The sequence below is a fragment of the Osmerus mordax genome, chromosome 18 (assembly GCF_038355195.1).
Source record: "Osmerus mordax isolate fOsmMor3 chromosome 18, fOsmMor3.pri, whole genome shotgun sequence".
Classification (NCBI taxonomy): Eukaryota; Metazoa; Chordata; class Actinopteri; order Osmeriformes; family Osmeridae; genus Osmerus; species Osmerus mordax.
In genome coordinates this window covers 10,219,778-10,239,118 of record NC_090067.1, presented here as the reverse complement: position 1 = coordinate 10,239,118, position 19,341 = coordinate 10,219,778, and the positions used below count along the sequence as shown (strand labels likewise).

Below are 19,341 nucleotides of genomic sequence, written 5' to 3'. Positions count from 1 at the left end.
GGTTTTGCTGCTTTTCCCAACGCCTTGTGTTTTGTTGGTGTGTGCTGGAAATGTGTGTGTGTGTGTTTGTGTAGATGCATGGCTACTGCGGTACAAGTTCTTGAACTGTACCGTTTCTGTGCTACTGCAGTTTCAACTCTACCCCACTAGCCTGTTAAAAAAAAAATTCTGGACAGAGATAGTACTTGCCACTAGTTTAAATATAGTGATAAAAATTCATACAAATTTGATGAAGTTATGAATCCAGTCATTATCTAACGCTAATGGTTCCACCAATGGTTTGTCCCTATTATCTTTCTTACAGATATTATCTAACACTGGTAGCTAGAGGTTAAGCAATATGCTGATTCCAGTCTTTGACTAATAGCACTGCTAAGTTTAGTTTAGTTTACAAGGGGTCCAACTCGTTTGTCACTCTGCAGTCACTAAACTTAATTTGGTGTCACCCTCTCACTTGTCTCTGCATAGAAACGGAGGTCAGAAGTCTTGTTCCTCTGCCTCAAACTCAAGGTAATCACTTTACTGTCACCTACAGCCAGAGACCCGTGTACAAACACGTGCACACATTTCAAGACACGCACACAAAATAATAAAATGTTTTCTCTCTATATCTCACTCATTTTGCTCCTTCTCTCTCTCTCTCTCTCTCTCTCTCCCTCTCTCCCTCTCTCCCTCTCTCCCTCTCTCTCTCTCTCTCTCTCTCTCAGGCCTGCCCTGGGAGGTCTCCTCTCCTCCTCGTACAAGCAGCACCAGGAGTCTCTGGCGGCCGAGAGAGAGCGCCGCCGTGTGGAGAGAGAGGAGCGGCTGCAGAGGATAGAGAGGGAGGAGAGGAACAAACACAGGTGCTCCATCTGAAAAACATTTGGCCTTTACTGTAAGTTAGGCTTTCACTGCTTTTCATTTAACATTTGTATTTATTTCTATCTGTCTATTTGTTTGTTTAGTCGAGACTATGTTGACAAAATGGAGGAGGCCAGGCATGCCCGAGAGGAGAGGTAAGTGACAAAACCATTCCATACGCATACACACACACACGCACAACATAAACAAACACACACGTGTCGGTCTCTTAGGGGGTGTTTTACCATGTGTTTGGGAAGAGGTTCATTGTGATAGTGTAATTGTTGACAGGTTAAAAATGTGCCCTTCCTATCAAAGGCCAGAAAAAGATTTGCCTGGCCTTGTCTGTCAATTTACTTTTTTTAAGAAGCGGTATTTTAACTGCTGGAATCTGATGGAGTTGATTGTGTTGGCTGCACACTGTGAGAAAATCAGACGCCAGTGTTCGTCAAGCTTTTTGCCCTCTTACACACACACACAGACTGTACAAACACACACAAACCACACACACACACCTCACACAAACACGCAAATTTATGAATAACACATCTGTGTTAGAAGTGTGTTTGTGTGTATGGGAAAAATTAATAAACAGGATATAAGGGATTGTCTGGATTGGATTATATTTTGATCCGCAAAATGGATCTACGGTGATCTCCCAGGTTTAGTTTATTTGGTCAGTGTCCAGGGCTTACAAGTTCAAGCTCCCTAGTTGCTGTTCATGAATGCATGTTTGTGAGTGACAGTGCAGCTAAGCCATGTTTACTTTTAGTTATGTCACTTCCTGTCCCCCTTAGACCTATTTCACCCACCATTTAAACCAGGAGCTTTACAGAAACAAGAACACTGCTCTTTGGGCTTGGGATTTGCAAGCAGACAGAGAGAGAGGGAGGAAGAGAAAGAGAGTGAGAGAGAGAGAAACAGAGTGAGGTACTGTAGATATGATTAATATTGAGCTTTGGAGCACAGTGGAGAGATCTCTCATAAAGACTAGATGTATTCATGACATATTTATGCTTCATGGTTATCAGAGGAACACAAGATCCAGTATATCTGATCTTCCAGTGGGTTTGCTTCTGCCATGCAGAACTGAATTGCAGCTGTTCTGAATGGTGGATGGCCATTATATGACCGACTGTCCAGCTGGCTGGCTGCCTGACTGGCTGGCTGCCTGGCTTGCTGGCTGCCTGGCTGACTGGCCAGTGATGGCATATTTCCCATATTATAATATTTCCCTATTCCCATTATTCTAAATAACAACTAAACAACTTCAAATAATTACTCTGCGGTGTCAGTTGGTTTATGTTGTACCACTGAGCAATCTACGCTCCATCTAATTTATGCTGTGTGAAACCCTCGCTTGGTCTTGCTCACACACCTACACAGATGTGTGCCTATCCAGTTACTCCCTCTGTGAAGTGGTCTGAAGTGAATGGAGGTGGAACACAGAAGCACCTTACATTCGTGAGAGGGCAGGAGGAAGGGCTGGGCCAGAGAGAGAGAGAGGAGAGAAGAGAAAGAGAGGAGGGAGGGGACGGAGGTTGAGGGCTGTTACTGCTCTGAGTTACTGCTCGAGCTAGCGCTACTCTAGACGATGAAGCCGGCCAGTTGACTGCGAATGTATAAAGAGAAAGAAGAGTTGGGAGAAGAGGAGGGCAAAGAGCAATAACAGGTTTACTTTCGTTATCTTGGTGCTTACATCTGTCTTCGTTGCCCTTTGTTTTCCTCTCATTCGCTCTCTCCATTCTCTGAGAAAGGAGAGGAGAATACAGGAGACAGTGCATTTGATTTCAGTAAGAAACGAGGGAGGGGAGTGTAGAACGTGTTTGGAGAAAGGTAATGGGTAGACTGATGGGAGAGAGATGGGTCTATCTAGCGTACTGAGATGAGGAGGTAAAGAGAGAGAGATACTATAAAGAAATTGGGGATAGAAAGGTGCCTACTGTTAATACTGTTTTGTTCAAAAGTCCAGGGTCATTCCTACAGAGGGAGCAGAAGGCAAGCAAAGAAAGATTTGTTAGCACAACTGCACAGCTATTTTTCTTACTAAGTGTTTAACTTTCCCTTTTTCCACTTTTCTATTGGTTTCTCTCCCTCTCTCTCTCCTCTCTCTCTCTCTCTCTCTCTCTCTCTCTCTCTCTCTCTCTCTCTCTCTCTCTCTCTCTCTCTCTCCCTCTCTCTCTCTCTCTCTCTCTCTCTCTCCCCCTCTCTCTCTCTCTCTCTCTCTCTCTCTCTCTCTCTCTCCCTCTCTCTCTCTCTCTCCCTCTCTCTCTCTCTCTCCCTCTCCCTCTCTCTGTCTCTCTCTCTCCATCCTAACCCTCTCAGGTATAAGAACTTGGAGAGGCTTGCTGCAGAGGAGTTTGAGAGGGATCATGTGCGGGTGCCGCGAACTCGACCTGACCTCAGCCTGACCTTTGAACCCTCGGAGGCTTGGCCTTCCTCATCCAGGAGCAGCACCCCATCCTCCTTTGCCTCGCAAGAGGAGCAGGAGCAAGACCTCGAGCCTGAGACTGACACCCCCGTCACTCCCTACACCCCCTCTGAATCAGGTCCAATACTTCTTGCTCTTTCTTTAGTTTGTGGAATTATCCTAAAATGTTTATGGGAATATTTGGTGTTTTAAGTCAACTAAGTAACGCAGTTCTACATTGATAGTGGTTGATTGATGCAATGGCACTTTAGAGGAGACAAAAGTAGAAAGTATGGAAAAACTTTTAAAAGAAAAGATATACACAAATCGAAATGTTGTCTTTTGTGAACTAACGGTACTGCAGAATTTTTTATACTTTGCTGCCGTCTGTGTGAAAGTTCACATCTTTCACAGAAGTTACAGTAGGGTGAATAGCTCTTGTTAGGGGTGAGTGGATTTTGAATTAGAACCAGAAGGTTACTGGTTCAATTCCCATCTGCGCACTCTGAAGCAATCATTCCTAACTTTCAAATTGCTTCAGTTTGTGGCTTTCATAAAATCCCAGCACAGGTGTGACAGACATGAGAGAGGTTGAAAGAAAAGAAGGAAGAGAAGGAGAAATAGAGGATGTGGGTGAAGGGGTCAAAACGTTCTTGAAAGAGCTATTTGAAAGTGTGATAGCAATGTTGGGTAAGAGCTGAATGAATGCATAGTCATGAGCATGCTTACTGTAGCTGAAATGAGCTAGTGTATGAACCGCCAGAAGCCCTGTGTTTTTCTACTCTTGACTACATCACAGCATAGACTGTACTGAGAGTGTGTGTGTGTGTATGTTTGTGTGTATGTGTGTGTGCGTGTTGACGTAAACAGGAACCTAATTCCTCATTTCCTGTTCATTTCCTGGTCTCTGACAACCCACCTTTGTATACCTGCCATATTGTACATGCATGTTTACCTTAGTGTTACGTTGTGTGTGGTTAATGTGTGTGTGTGTTGATGCCAAGGTCATATTGTGGCACGCAAGCAGAATAGAGCTCTCTGTCAGTCAAGTAACTTTGTCAAGTATTTCGTTGCAGCGAAAATATATACAGCGTTGGACATTGCACTAGTTGTGTACAAAGTACATAGAGTGTGTCTGTGTGTGTATGTGTAGGAGAAATGCATTTGTATGTTTAAAATATCTGAGGTCTCTTTACTTGCTGTATCTACTACAACACTACAAGCCCTCCACAGTAGAGCTTACTAGCACTCTGCCTGTGCCCTGGAACAGGTGAGGCGGAGGGGGAGGACTCCAGCGTGAGTCCAGACCCGGAGGAGAAGGAGACACAACCTGCAGAAGAAGAAGAAGAAGAAGGAGGAGGAGAGGGGGGAAAGGAGGCAGAGAAACAAGAAGAGGAGGTGAAGGACGGAACAGAGGCGGGGAAGGAGGAGGAGGAGGGACTAGAGGAGAAGGAACCGGAGCCAGAGAAAGAGAGGGAGGAGGAGGACAGTGGGATCCTGAGCGACAAGGAGAGACAGAATGAAGAGGTGAACGAGAAGGACAACTGCTCTGCCTCCAGCATCTCCTCGGCCAGCAGCACCTTGGAGAGAGAGGAGAGAGGCAGCAGTGAGAATGGTGAGACAGGCAGAACACGAGGCCAGTACATAGTACACAGAACTAACAATTACAGGACAGCACTAACCATGCAGTTTGCAGATAGATGAAATTGTGGAATATGTTTTTACAACTCTTTTTTAATTTTTTAATTTCTTTCCATCCCCATACTTTTCATTCGGGCTTTTACACTCTCTCTCTCTCTCTCTCTCTCTCTCTCTCTCTCTCTCTCTCTCTCTCTCTCTGCCCATCCCTCCCCTTTCTCTGTCTAGGTCAGTGGACTCAGAGTGTTAAGGAGGTGGACGTGAACGAGCAGTGCAGCAAGATCCTCAACAGTAAGCTCTTCATGCTGGACATGCTGTACTCCCAGAGTAAGAAACCCAGCGACGAGGAGGAGGAGGAGGAGGAGGAGATGGACAAGGGGAAGGAGAAAGGAGTGGAAGGGGAGGAGGCCAACCAGCAGTCTGACGGACAAGCAAGCCAGGATGGCACCCCGAAACTGTCCCCCTCCACAGACGGTGCAACAGACAAGGGTGAGCACCACAGCAACATACGTGCGTTCGCTGAGCGCTTCGGGGACCTGGTGAAAGGTCTGGGTGTGCCCCACCCCCACATGGAGACCCCTGCCAACGAGCCCTCCCCGCCCCCCCCTCCACCACCGCCGCCCCCCAAGAAGGAGTCGGACACCATCTGGGACCAGCTGCTAGCCAGCCCGCGGGAGCTGCGCATCGGCGACATCGACTTCACCGACCTGAAGGAGGAGGATGACAGGGACATCCTGGACGCAGGCCTCCTGGGGGGCTCCAGTGACCTGTCCCTGCCTCCGCCGCCACCGCCCCCCTGCTCCAGCTATTCCGCCCATATGCCCCCTCCCCCGCCACTGTTCGGCTGCCCCCCACTCCCGCCAGCGCTGGGAGGGGGGTTGGTGATGAAGCCCCCGCCCCCCCCCCCCCTTCTCCTCGCCGTCAGCCCTGGGGCCCCCTCCCCCCGAGCCCCCTCTCTTCCAGAAGAAGAAGAAAACCATCAGGCTGTTCTGGAGCGAGGTAGGTCACACCGGGGTCTGGGATCCCATCAAGGTACTCTGATTCACTTTTGATATACATTTTATGGGGGAGGAATACCAGTGAAATACAAGGTCTTAAGTTGAACATTGACTTATCTTAAGTCTAAGTTCAAGCCTTTTTTGTAATAAATGTAATAATTCAAAGCAATGACACTGTACATTTCCTTATTTAGTTATTCTGGGAGTTTTTCCTTGTCTTCCTTGAGGGTTTAGGTTGGTTGAGGGGCAGTTCTATGGGCGTATGTGAAGCCCTCTGTGACATTGCTTGTAAAAAAAAGGCTATACAAATACATTTAGATTTTGATTTGATTCCTTAGAAATGTTAGAAGTCTTTATGGGTCATCATCTCATGCAGGGAGTTCAAACACCAACACACACACCTACGTGCTCCACTGTCCACAGATGAAATGTGCCCTCTGCTTTCCTGATGTGCTTCCTCTGAGAGCAGCTACAGTATCATGATCAAATGATTACGTGGTTCCCAGGTGCGTCCCTCGGACCTGAAGGACAGGGACCACAAGCGCAGCGGAGATTCCTTCTGGTCACATCTGGACTCTGTGAAACTAGACACGTCTAAACTAGAACACCTCTTCGAGTCTAAGTCCAAGGAGATAACCGTCACTAAGGTAAGAAGCTGTGATGAGGTTTATTTACAAGACTGTTTTATGCGAAGCAGCCTACAAGGGGGGATTTGAACCTGCAACCTCTTGACCTGCTGTCAAATACTCTTACTTCTGAGCTATACTTTCGGTTCTGCATGTAGTGGACTTTACTTACATATTGAACATTTATCATGTAGAATCAAAGCACTTCAAATGAATTCAGCTCAATCATATTATCCCCATTGTGATTGGCATCTAACATAATGAGGCATTTGAGGTAAATTCCAGGGACACAATACAGTTCATGACATGGTTTTGTCATCCAGTTGAACCGTGACCCAGTGGGTTAAGTAAGGTCATGTGTGTTCTTGATGAGATCACACAGAGGAGTGTGGAGGTAGATCCCTGGTATTAGACCTATAAGACCTGGAATAGATCCAGTCTGGCTGCCAGAGACGAGAAGCTCAGACCTGGCCTTTGCAACACTTTGAACTTCAAGCCTACGTTCAAAACCGCAAGCTGTTGTTAAAGCTGCTCCTGTTAAAGAACAGTCAGTTAGCCGGTCCACACGCCTGGTCTGGTGGTGGTCCACCTCGTTTGTTTTGATGGAAACCTGTCATCCTTGAAATGTTGAGTACAGAGATGGTCCAAGTTTGAGACCACCGGGCTATTAAACACACACACACACACTTCTGACTTTGAACTCCACCACCTTGTTTTTAGCTGCGTGTCCATATCAGGCAGATGAAAAGCAGTGGTTCTAACACTCCTAACATGTCATAAAATTAAAGGAGCTACACTTTATGGTGACATTTTGATTTCAGCCTAATGGTCTTTTGAGAAAGGAGAGCTCTAGAATGGCAGAGTGGCTTGGCAACACCAGTATAGGAAATAGGATGGGTAAACGACAAAGTTGCTAATGGCCCCCATGTGGAATCCATCCTGGCTGAAGACGGCATCTAGGTCTTCGCACCTGCATCTTTGTTCTTTGATGTGGCACACTCTCACACACATGCCTTCAGCTAATAGCGCCGAGTGTGATGTCATGTGAACAGAAATAAGACACATGCAAATACACTGATGTGCATAGAGAACTGGTTCACCGTACACGCAGAATCACACACAGAAACCGTACGCACATGCGTGCTCTAGCCCTTTTCCACCTTGCCATTATTATCCACAGCTGCAGTCAATTTCACCCCGAGTGCTGATCCCCTAAATCCCTACCAGGCCATAAACAGGCCCACACTCTGAGAAAAAGAGGTGGAGAGGTAAAAAGAGAGGGGGGGGGGTAATAGAAATAAGAATACAGAGAGTGCCTAGACTGTATTGTTCATGCATAATGATAAGATGGACTTAAAATTACAATATGTAATTCTTAACCCTTAATCTTCTCTGACCTCTGTGTACGTGTGTGTGTGTGTGTGTCTCATAGAAAACAGCTGCTGATGGTAAGCGTCAGGAAGTCATAGTGCTGGATTCGAAGAGGAGCAACGCCATCAACATCGGGCTGACTGTCCTTCCTCCACCTCGTACCATCAAGACGGCCATCCTCAACTTTGACGAGTACGCGCTCACCAAGGAGGGCATAGAGGTGAGCACTGACCATGATGAAGACAACAGTGGTGGGGTGGATAGCTATTCTTTTGTACTGCTTGTGAAAGATTCAAAGGTTAATCATCTCTCTCTCTCTCTCTCTCTCTCTCTCTCTCTCTCTCTCTCTCTCTCTCTCTCTCTCTCTCTCTCTCTCTCTCTCTCTCTCTCTCTCTCTCTCTCTCTCTCTCTCTCTCTCTCTCTCTCCCTTCATTCGCTCCCTGACCTTCCTCTCCTTTCCCTTCTGCTACCTCTCCCCTCCTCTAGAAAATCCTCACCATGATTCCCACCGAAGAGGAGAAGCAGAAGATCCAGGAGGCCCAGCTGGCCAGCCCCGACGTTCCGCTGGGCTCAGCCGAGCAGTTCCTCCTCGTCCTCTCCTCCATCTCAGAGCTCTCCGCTCGCCTGCAGCTCTGGGCCTTCAAGATGGACTATGAGGTCACGGAGAAGGTGCGTTTGTGTGTATCTGTGTGTGTCTGTGCGTGTTTGTGTGAGTGTGTCTCCATGTCCCTGTATGCATAATGGAGCCCAAACAACAACATCCTCCAAACCAACAGCTTCCTGACCTAATACTAGCTAGCCTCATTAGAACACGCTCTCTGGCACAATCAGACATATGTCAGTCCGTCCAAGGAATGCGTCCGGGGTAGGAGGTTCAAAGCCAGAAACCGGCAATGGAAAACATGCTGGGGCTCTCGAGCTGTCCTGTAAATTTTATGCTTTTCCACAGGATGCTGCGTCTTTCATCTTGTCCGAGGGGCAGGATTCCTGACCGCAGGTTGTGTAGAGCGGCATTCCCTAACTCTGGAAAGGGATGTTTTAGTAGCGGGAGTTTTAATGGAGGGGAACATAGCGTGCAGAAACAACAAGACTGAGAGATACACACACAGATACACACAGGCCTGGAACATAATGTACCAAAAAACAAAAGAGCAGGTAATCAAAACCATGTTCTGTAGCCATTCCCAACGGCTGACCTGGACACAAACCTTTAAACAACCTTTATACAAACCTAAACAAGGGCAGATGAACCACAGCAGGGACCTCAGTGCACCTGCTGTAATTTGGGCTCCACCACAGAGCAAAACCTTAAATGAAACACATCCTGTAAGACATGAATTGAGTCGTTAATAGTGTGCTGGTGCGTGTTTGTGTGTGTACGTCTGTGTGTGTGCATCTGTGTGTGTGTGTGTCCTAGGAAGTGGCAGAGCCTCTCCAGGATCTGAAGGAGGGGATGGAGCAGCTGGAGAAGAACAAGACGCTTCGCTACATCCTCTCCACCCTGCTCGCTATGGGCAACTTCCTCAACGGAACCAATGTGAGTCACACCTGTCTCTCTCTGTCTCTCTCTGTCACTCTCTCTTTCTCACTCTCCTTGATCAGTCTTCACATCATCACACAGGTGTAGGAAATACAGTCTGAACGAAAAAACGATGTCATCAGACGGTTCATGAATTCTAATTTGTATTTGATCTGTGTGCGTGTGTGTACATGTGTCTGTGTGGGCTCGGACATGCGCATGTTTGTGTGTGTTTATCGACTCCAATCTAGGTCAAAGGCTTTGAGCTGAGCTACCTGGAGAAGGTTCCCGAGGTGAAGGATACGGTCCATAAACAGTCTCTGCTGCACCACGCCTGTACTGTGGTGGTGGAGAACTTCCCTCAGAGCACAGACCTGTACTCGGAGATAGGAGCTATCACCCGCTCTGCTAAAGTATGTTGTAAGAACAACCACCCACTGACACACACACACACACTACACTGGTTAATCACGACCAATTCCATCTCTCAGGTGGACTTTGATCAGCTCCAGGAGAACCTGATTCAGATGGAACGGCGCTGCAAAGCATCCTGGGATCATCTGAAAGTCATCGCCAAGCACGAGATGAAGCCCACGCTCAAACAGAAGATGTCCGACTTCCTCAAAGACTGTGCCGAGAGGATCATCATCCTGAAGATAGTTCATCGCCGGATCATGAACAGGTAGGTGGAGCTACCTCACACACCTGGGTTACTGTATGAGGGGAATTGGAATACGTGTTGCTGGTACGCAGTCAGGTGACAGTCTATGCTCTCTATGTCTCTCTCACACCCCCTTCTTTCTCCTGCTTTTCCCCCCATTTGTTCTAGGTTTCATGCGTTCCTCTTATTCCTGGGCCATCCGGCCTATGGTGTGAGAGAGATCAGTGTCCACAGGTTCAGTAAGATTCTCAGTGAGTTTGCTCTGGAGTACCGGACCACCAGAGACAGGGTGCTGCAACAGAAACAGAAACGGGCCGACCATCGAGAACGCAACAAGACCCGGGGCAAGATGATCATAGACGTCAACGCTCCAGTGAGTTTATTTTGACCCCGTTTATTTGAGCCTTTTTTCTCCTTTTCTTACAGTTATATTCTTTCTTTTTATTCTTTCTGTCACTTTTTTTTTACTTCTTCCCCGTACTTATCTGTTTTATATTCTCTCATAGTCTGATGATGAAGAGGAGAGTGAGGTACCACTGTGTGTTTTGTGTTCGCTCAAGCATGTGTGTGTACACAAGCATGAGTGTATGCTTGAGAAACCTTTGTCATGCCCCCCAAAACACCTCCTCTGACATTTCTCTCAAGTTTTTAATCTTTTGGGTGTCTACATTTGCCTGACTTTAATGGATCATTTGCTGATACACAGCACTTATACTTGTTCCTAAAACATTGTTAAACTGTTCAAACTCTAAAGCTTGGATTTATTTATGCCTGAGGACTGTTCAGAAGTCTTTGTATTATATTAACCAACTCAAACTGTGGCTGGTTCTCTCTCTTCTTCTGCCCTCCAGTGTGGTGGGAAGTATGCCCCTGGAAGTGGCAACAGCAGTGCCCCCGGTGGTGGTGAGGAGAGCCAGCAACCTCAAGGTCTGGGTCATGCTGAGGATGCAGCAGAGCATGAGAACATGAAGGCAGTACTGAAGACCAGCCTGCAGAGCGGGGAGAGTGAGGCCACAGGCGTGTCGGGGCTACGCACACGGACCAGATCACGTCCTGGCCGGGGAGGTGGGGGAGTACAACAACACACACACGCGTGTATAGTTTCCACTTACAGTGTTAGTGTAGATAATTATCTAAAGAACTAAGATGAAGCTTCAGTTTTTTTTATTGATTATACCATGTGCCCAGTCTTATCTCCCAGTCACTTCCCCTCCCCCTCAGGTCGCACGATGCAAGCGTGGACCCCGCCCGCCGAGGACTCTCAGATCACCGGGGATGATGCGGCGGATGAGATCATGGAGCGTATCGTGAGATCAGCCACTCAAGGCCCGGGTCAGAGGTCACAGCCCCGGGAAAGGAGGAGGTCACGAGCCAACCGCAAGTCACGTAGGTCTAAACACCCATCCACATCCATTTCTTACTCAAGTCACAGCAAATGAGGAATGTTCTTACTGAAGTTATGTATGACCTTACTCTGTTCTATTCCATTCTGTTTGCAGTGAGGAGGACTCTGAAGAGCGGTCTGACTCCAGAGGAGGCCCTGGCTTTGGGACTGTCCGATGCCTCGGAGATGCAAGTGTGACATCTCTTTCCCAGAAGGTCACCCTATGACATAACATAGGAATGGTCATGGAAGTACAGCTCTCCAAGCCCTCTGGGGCATCCTTGTCACACTGCTGCCTTCATCTCCCTCCCCGGAACCCCAGGCAGCCAATCAGTCTCCTCGTAGTAGTCCTGTGTTGCTGGTATAGCAAATCACACGAGTGCTTGTGTCTGGTTGATGATGCTGTCATTGTTGTGGTGTTTTTTTTTCAGTTAGGGGTTGCTACATCAATTGTTAATACTCCATCGGGAAAAGAGGTTGGGCAAAATACATGAAAAAAGAGTATTATCGAGAGAAAAAGGGAGTGTTGAATTGTAAGGCAAAGGGGCAAAACAACTGAAACAGGATTTGTGATTGTGTTTAAACTAAAGGTTTGTTCGCGTAAGTATACTGCCTTCGAGGATTGTTTAAAAAGTATTTATACTAGTTTTTGTTTAAACTGAATGTTACCATCGAATATACAAATATACAAAAAGGGACACTACTTGATGAGGGGATGTGTTAAACATTGCAAAATTATTTTCTGTTGACGAAAGCTGTGATGTGTTTTTTACGTACCTGTCTCTCCAGTCATGATAACCTCAAGTGTAGGAAGACCTGTCATGATGCTTAGCAGTGGAGGGTCATTATGGAAGGCAATGGCTAGCTATTACTGATTGGATCCGTGAACCAAACAAGTACTGTATAAAGGGATCCACCAGCTTGGCCCATTGCTACAACCTCACAGCTCAGTCTCCTTTCAGAAGCAATACCAACAGTCTCAAGAGGCTTCACATGGAAGTAGTACTGTCTGTGATCATGTCTCAGTTCTAAACATAGAATTGGATCCTTTTACATCTTTTGGTCATGCTCAGTATGAAGATAGAGCACCTTCCTTCTGTTGTGTGCCTTTTATTTTAAAGAGACAGCGTAGTACTGTACCTGCCATGTTTGTCATCAACCTTTTTCAGCACACTGCGACATCGCCACCTATGGTTACAGAAAGCAACTGCACTTCCGTTTGCCAATCACATAGCTAGTTTGCCAATCACAAAGCTAGTCACTGTCATTGTTTATTGTGGAATGGTTAGGGCACACAACTTTATTTTGGTAAAATGGTATAGTGTATTTATTGCAAAAACACTCACAAAACGAACATGATGAAGAAAATGTACCACACTTTCACTTAACTTTTACCTTTTCACATTCTCTAAAACTTGAAATTCTCAACAATTGAAAAAAGTACAAAAGGAACACATTTGTATGTGGAATTGTTTATAAACTGTAAAAATAAGACAATGAAACGTTTAAATTGTAAAAATTAAAAGGTTATGAAGGAAATGCAGATGATTCTGTTTTTAAAAAGTATTTGTAAATGCCCATACTAGCTGTGTTTTGTGTTTCATGTTTTGTATTATTTTTGTAATTTCTGTAGAATAGTGTATTATAGTCTGAAAACGGCAATAAAGTAAGGCTATTGAAGGCTGTGAATTGTAATTTAAAAATAAATACCTAAAGGCAATCCACGGTCAGCATTGGTCGCTGAACACGTTGCTTTGTTTTGGAAGGGTTCTCACTTGACCCTGTTTCTTGTTTTGCTTTTGGTCATGTGGTCATGATTTACTTTGAAAGGACTTTTAACCCACTTTGCCAATTATATCTGTTCCACTCTTCTGCCTGTAGTTGCTGAACAACGCTTCTCGTCCTCCATGTCAGTAGTAAGAAATGTGTAATTAACTTGAAACTCCCTGTACACATATTCTGCAATAAAAACATACAGTGATACGTTTAATGTGTTCATGTGTAATTAGTTTCACGCCGGTTGGACAAATTAACAGTCAGGTTGCATTGATTTGCTTTCCTCTTCTGGCCCAACAAAACGATGTGACATTGACACCATACTTTTCCATTCAAAAACCGTTTTTCCAATGATATGACACGAGTTAGACGCTATTTCCACAGAGAGCTGTTTTAAGACCACATAGCTACTGATAAAATAAAAACTAAATTTGGACTCGATAGTCCTCAATCGAATTTCCGGTTTTGCGAATAGGCCTTCAGAATAAGAGTTTAGCCTGACGTGCCAAACATGTTATTTCGGTGATAATCTATTTCAATATCTACGACCGATATAGATTAAATTGTAGTTTATATTACAAGTATAACCAAGTTATAAAATGTATATTAACATAAATTATTTGTTTTATTTTCATTTTATATGTTATGAAAACAAATTAGTTATTTGAACGAGCTAACTGAGCACGTCCGAAAATGTCAGTAGGCTACATCAGAGCCATAGAAATGTTCTATGGCTCTGGGCTACATGGTTTGCAAAAGCAGTCTAAAGACAAACAAAAATCTGATTGGTCAAAAAAAATATTGTATATATAATCCATCTTTTGGATCGGTTAAAATAAATCCTACATCCTATTTGGTTTTAATAAATATGAGTACTGATTCAAAAAGCTTCAAAGTTTATATTTAAAAATTATTGTTGTTTCCTTAAAACTGGGCGTGTAATTCGTGCTACACCACGAACCAGAACAGTAATAGCTAACTGTCAGTAGTTATAACAAGCTGAGTTTGCGGTCAGTGTAGAATAGCTTCACACAGCTACATCTCCAGTTGGTTACCGTTCCTTTACAGTTGATCATGGCCAAGAGTATGACTTTGCTGTGGTGCGTTGGGTCTCCTCCGTGCTGGCGAGTGATGCTCGCGCTGGAGGAGAAAAATCTGCAAGGCTACAATCAGAAACTGCTATCTTTCGAGAAAGGAGAACACAAGTCCAAGGAAGTTATGGATCTCAACCCAAGAGGACAGGTAAGCAACACGCCCAGCGTACTTAAGGACTTCAACCCAAGAGGCTAGGGATTTCGACAAGGCCTACTAGGAGTCCATATTAAATGTTAGCCGACATGGCTGCAACAACCCATACACCCGTCTTCTTGGCCTGCAGCACCTGCTGCGATCAACTGTTTCTGTTTGGGTGTAGGTCACATTCTGCACGTGAACATTAGCAGATTTTTCACAATCCCTTTTATTGCACCCAACTATGCAAAATATGAAGTTATATGGACAGCCTATGGGGACCATTTGCAGATCCAATAAAATGAGCTCGCGGCTAATGTTTTAAAGTGTGTCAAGATTATATCTAATTTGAATTGAAGGGCAAGACCATGCCACCTTTCTATTGACTCATACCATTCAACATAAGAAAGGCTAATAGCCCACTCTCATAATCATCTGGCGTAAACTGCGTTGTCATGCTTATTAGACTTTCTATTCCAGGTACCTACTTTCAAACATGGGGACATCATAGTGAATGAATCCTATGGAGCATGCATGTATCTGGAGGTAAGAGTTAAACTACACTAACTTCTTTGGCCTGTAATGTGTAGATTGTGTTCACCCTGAATGCCCTGACTGAATGCACTGACTTTAGAGTCAGTTCAAGTCGCAGGGGACCAAGTTGATTCCTGATGGACCAGCAGAGCAGGGATTAGTGTTCCAGCGCATGTTCGAAGGACTTTCCATCTACCAGAGAACAGGTATGTGCATAATCAGAACAGAATGAAGACAGAGTGGATAAGACATAGACACTCAATGGTTTGTACATTTACCTTTTTGTGATCTTTGACAGGAGATGTCATCTGGTATGAATATTACATCCCTGAGGCTGAGAGAATGGACATAACAATAAAGAGAAACATGGCAGCGCTTGGCACCGAAATCAAACTGTGGGAAGGTTACCTGCAGAAGGTAAAACATGCATACAAATACATGTACACACTGCTCAAATGCCACCATGTCAGTAATTAAACGTATAACACAATGTTTCTCGTTTTCCAGATGGAGCCAGGATCCTACCTGGCTGGAAAATCCTTTTCAATGGCTGATGTTGTTGTTTTTCCAACCATTGCCTTCCTCTTCCGATCTGGGCTGAGTGCTGAGCGATACCCCAGGCTGGGTCAGTACTACGAATTGATGAAGGACAGACCCAGTGCTAAAGCTACCTGGCCACAAGACTGGGTGGAAACTCCAGGAGAAAACACCCTCAAGGACTTGTGAAAAACAGGCCTATACACACATGTACTCATTATGGAGTTTTAAAAAAATAGTCACACAAATAATAATAGGACTCAAGCTTGTTAATTTTCCAAAAGTATATCGTTTCATCGATTTTTGTTCGGTTAAACAATGTGCTCTGTAATTGTTCATAATAAAATGTAGTTGTCATTAAGATGTTTGGTTATACTCCGACCAATGAGGGGCAGCAGTGCGCCAACTGGAAAGTAAGGTAAAAAAAAATAAGAAAAGGTTCATAGTTGAATCTAGAACGCATTGTGACATTGACAACAAGAGAGGAGCTACCAAAGTTTATCCACCACTACTGTAGTGTGAGCAAGGTGTTTAAATTCACATTCAGCTTGTCATTGTTGCATTCTTGGTGGTCTGTTTAGAATCTGTCGCTTGGTTTTGTGCTGCTAGGCTAATTAGCTAGACTAGTGTAGCTAGCTGTATAACGTTGGCTAAGCTGGTTCAAGCTTTGCCATAACTATTAGCTACTTTATAATATGCTATTCCTTAACTCCTATCATTACTGTGTATTTTCCCATTCAAGTTTAAATCCCTGTATGTTATTACAATATGATTGATTTTGATATTGCACTTGTACGAACTGGCTGCCCTGTACATAGATAGCTAGCAAGCTACTAGCTACCTGACTGGCAAATACGGTGATAAACGGTTAGACTATCTGACTGTCATTGTTCCATGATTAAGTGTTTCCTATCAATTCTTTTTCCAGAAGAATGCGTTTGACAAAGTTACTGTCAATGGCCGCTAAGGCTACTTTTCCTAAAGACTACCGTCACACAACAAATCGACCTTGGACTATAGCTGCAAGGCGACAGAACCCAGCAGGCAAGAAGAGGAGAAAGGTCTTTGTAGAGCCCATAGCTAATGAAGACTGGTCTGTTTTTAGAGGAGACACGGTAAGTGGTCAGATATGGCGAAGCTTTGAAAGGCAGTTTTGGTGTGTCTGATAGTACAAGTCTGTGACTATATTTTTTTTTTTTATAATAGGTGGAATGATGCATTGTGAGTAGTAGGACTACATGATGAACAATTTCTGTTCTTACCAGGTTGAAATTTTGTCTGGGAAAGATAAAGGGAAACAGGGAAAGGTTACCCAGGTCTTCAGAGACAGAAACTGGGTCATCCTGGACGGCCTGAATACAGTAAGAGTCGAAACCTAAATGGTGTTAAGGAATATGTACAAAATAGAATACTTTGAAAAAGTGCATCCTACTTTGAAAAAAATGAATCCTACTTTAAATGGAAATATTCGTTTGTGAATTTGTATCAATGTACATAGCTCAGAAGAAGATTTAAAAGCATAAATAAAAACCCAGTTGTATTTTTTAGCATTTTAGGTACATTGGTAAATCTGAGGACTACCGAGGTACTTATATTGCCAGTGAAGCTCCCCTCTTACTCAAAGACATCAAACTCATCGACCCCAGTGACAGGTAAGCCCAGGTACCATCGGAAGGTTTTAGAGGTAGTTGGTGAAAGCATGTTAAAAAGGCTATTAGTAAGTTAGAGCAAGTAAACTGATTCCCTCCGCTTGTGAGTCCTATTAGAATTCTGACACTTTTGACCACCAACTAGGAAGCCCACAGAGGTGGAATGGAGGTTTACAGAGGAAGGAGAGAAGGTTCGTGTGTCCCTTAGAACTGGACGCATCATTCCCAGACCATTGTTCCAGCGCAAAGATGGTATCATAACACAACAATGGAAGGGTAAGTTGCTTCTAGGGAGGAAAGTAATGCCAGTTTCTATTGCAACCCAGATGTAAAAATCTAAACTTGTGTTTAAATATGGTTTTGACTTCTTTTTACGTCATATTTTTGTTTTTTTTACATTTCAAATTGCCTGGCATTGTAACTCACTGTAATCACCCCTTTTTCAGATTGTCCTAAAGACACTAGTCCAGAGGACTGTCTGGAGAAGACCTACACACCCTCGCTAAAGACCCTGGAGGAGGAGGTCATGGAGAAGCTGAACATTCAGGATAACAGGAGACCCAGGAAGTCCTACTGGTACTGAGCAGACAGCATCTGGTTCAAAGGTCACACTGCTGTGTGGGGAATGGTACTCGTCCTTACGTCTCCCAAACTCACATCCAGAGTGGTCACTGCTACAGAGCAGCTAGTACTGACCACCCTGTATCTTTCTTAGTGTTTTCAAATTGAACCAATATGAAACACGAGAAAAAAGGAAATGTGCCAGAAATGTGTTCTCTTTCAGTAACTCACTGCTACTCGATGCATTCTATGTGGAATACAAGTCAGATTATGATGCTATTTATAATTAGATATGCCGAGTTTGTTTCAGAATTTCTTGCTTTTTATATCTCAAATGAATGTGTGAAATGAATACACTGTTGAGGAATGTTGTTTGAGATGAGGTAAAACACTGAAATGGCTGAAGTAAAGCTATCATCTCTATATATCAATTATAGGGAATACAATTGTATGACTGCAGTACACAACTAACTTTTGCGTTTGAATTGGTCATTTATATAACTATTTGGTTGTACATTTTCCTTTATCTGTAGATTATTAAGGGCATTCTGAGCATATAAAATCTTTCCCCCAAAAAATGCCTCAGGCTGCAAAGATTTTTCCTTTATTGAGAAAACGTTCAGTCAGCAACTAATTAAAGCTTGAAAATTGTGATTCACTACTCAGGACAGTCTGTGAAGGGGAACATTGAATTTGGGAGACAGCTTTGAGAGGTAGAGCTCAAAATTCTAAAAGCTTTCTGACGTCAATGGATTTTAAGTGTGCAATGCAGCAAATGTTGTGCCAGAGGAATACAAAACGAATCCTCCAGCTTGCCTTGCACAAAGAATCAAGAAGGCAAAATAGGAAATGAATAAGCCATTACTCATGGCAAAAGCTCCCAGCTATGGTCATTCATTGTATAAAAATAGATTTATTATATGTTGGCAAGCCAGGGAGTTATCCTTCTTGCCAGTGTAAGCTGATCTGGGTATGTCCTGCCAACTTGCCAACAAGGCTAAGAACCAAGTACAGGATCCACCAAGTAAATCCCTGGGTAGGGAGATGGGGAGGTTTCTCACCTCATTTGACTTACTGGAAACCGGATATTTGAAGTTATTTAAACATTTGCCACAAGATGGCGTTGGAAAATCTCACTAGCTTTAAAGAGTTTCCATTCCTATTACGCTGTCATCCCTAAACTTAAACATGGTTCTGTATAACATACACTGTAGGCTATGGTATCAGATATTGAAAGTTTTACAAAATACTACAAAACAACTGTACTGCCAATAATAAATCAAGCATAGGAAAACAGATGTATTTATGAGTGGCATTTGTTATTGTCACTTTTATGGCCACCATTTCTGTATGAAAGATGTGGCCATAGTCTTGAAAATGTACTATATATTACTCTCAGTGTCATGAATGGATCAATTTAATATATGTACTCTCCGTGTCAAGTAGTCCAAACACAGCTTAGATTTATTAATCTGGGCAGCACCTGCACAATGATGATTCCTGTGAACATACCGTCTCTGCCAAACATAATCTACTGCATCTCCAGACTTCATCTTCTCCCGCTTGCTCAACAGTTCCTTACCCATTCATTCAATGGTACACATTGT

General features: G+C 44.1%; 3 protein-coding genes across 4 annotated transcripts in view; all 3 read left to right on the top strand.

Annotated features, from left to right (window-relative positions):
* fhod3a (formin homology 2 domain containing 3a) overlaps nt 1-13,437 on the top strand; it is a 39,944-nt gene extending 26,507 nt beyond the window's left edge. The window contains 18 exon segments of the mRNA XM_067255437.1: nt 469-510; nt 708-842; nt 945-995; nt 3,166-3,389; nt 4,521-4,865; nt 5,117-5,805; nt 5,807-5,887; nt 6,393-6,533; nt 7,945-8,103; nt 8,370-8,552; nt 9,301-9,420; nt 9,654-9,815; nt 9,894-10,084; nt 10,232-10,436; nt 10,570-10,593; nt 10,915-11,128; nt 11,285-11,449; nt 11,563-13,437. Coding sequence (XP_067111538.1) covers nt 469-510; nt 708-842; nt 945-995; nt 3,166-3,389; nt 4,521-4,865; nt 5,117-5,805; nt 5,807-5,887; nt 6,393-6,533; nt 7,945-8,103; nt 8,370-8,552; nt 9,301-9,420; nt 9,654-9,815; nt 9,894-10,084; nt 10,232-10,436; nt 10,570-10,593; nt 10,915-11,128; nt 11,285-11,449; nt 11,563-11,645 — 3,214 coding nt within the window. The 3' untranslated portion in view covers nt 11,646-13,437.
* A 761-nt stretch (nt 13,438-14,198) lies between these two features.
* Nucleotides 14,199-15,927, top strand: LOC136961957 (glutathione S-transferase A-like). Its single transcript, XM_067255473.1, has 5 exons — nt 14,199-14,465; nt 14,934-14,999; nt 15,088-15,193; nt 15,286-15,404; nt 15,495-15,927. The coding sequence occupies exons 1-5, from the start codon at nt 14,298-14,300 to the stop codon at nt 15,711-15,713; spliced, it is 678 nt and encodes a 225-aa protein (XP_067111574.1). The 5' UTR covers nt 14,199-14,297; the 3' UTR covers nt 15,714-15,927.
* A 3-nt stretch (nt 15,928-15,930) lies between these two features.
* mrpl24 (mitochondrial ribosomal protein L24) lies at nt 15,931-19,025 on the top strand. 2 transcript variants are annotated; one of them, XM_067255474.1, is made up of 6 exons: nt 15,931-16,051; nt 16,453-16,639; nt 16,790-16,885; nt 17,073-17,176; nt 17,319-17,449; nt 17,620-19,025. In XM_067255474.1, exons 2-6 carry the CDS (start codon nt 16,457-16,459, stop codon nt 17,754-17,756), a joined length of 651 nt encoding a protein of 216 aa, XP_067111575.1. In that variant the 5' UTR covers nt 15,931-16,051; nt 16,453-16,456; the 3' UTR covers nt 17,757-19,025. The 2 variants fall into 2 exon arrangements, with proteins under 2 accessions (XP_067111575.1, XP_067111576.1); XM_067255475.1 differs by having other exon boundaries at nt 15,963-16,051; nt 16,456-16,639.
* The last annotated feature ends 316 nt before the right edge of the window (nt 19,026-19,341 follow it).

What these genes read in the sequence shown, in the direction of transcription:
- mrpl24 (XM_067255474.1), top strand. Translation starts at nt 16,457, where the DNA reads ATGCGTTTGACAAAGTTACTGTCAATGGCCGCTAAGGCTACTTTTCCT. An exon ending in CTGTTTTTAGAGGAGACACG is followed by an intron (nt 16,640 to 16,789) that starts GTAAGTGGTCAG and finishes TGTTCTTACCAG; the next exon opens with GTTGAAATTTTGTCTGGGAA. An exon ending in TCCTGGACGGCCTGAATACA is followed by an intron (nt 16,886 to 17,072) that starts GTAAGAGTCGAA and finishes TGTATTTTTTAG; the next exon opens with CATTTTAGGTACATTGGTAA.
- LOC136961957 (XM_067255473.1), top strand. Translation starts at nt 14,298, where the DNA reads ATGGCCAAGAGTATGACTTTGCTGTGGTGCGTTGGGTCTCCTCCGTGC. An exon ending in ATCTCAACCCAAGAGGACAG is followed by an intron (nt 14,466 to 14,933) that starts GTAAGCAACACG and finishes TTTCTATTCCAG; the next exon opens with GTACCTACTTTCAAACATGG. An exon ending in GAGCATGCATGTATCTGGAG is followed by an intron (nt 15,000 to 15,087) that starts GTAAGAGTTAAA and finishes CACTGACTTTAG; the next exon opens with AGTCAGTTCAAGTCGCAGGG.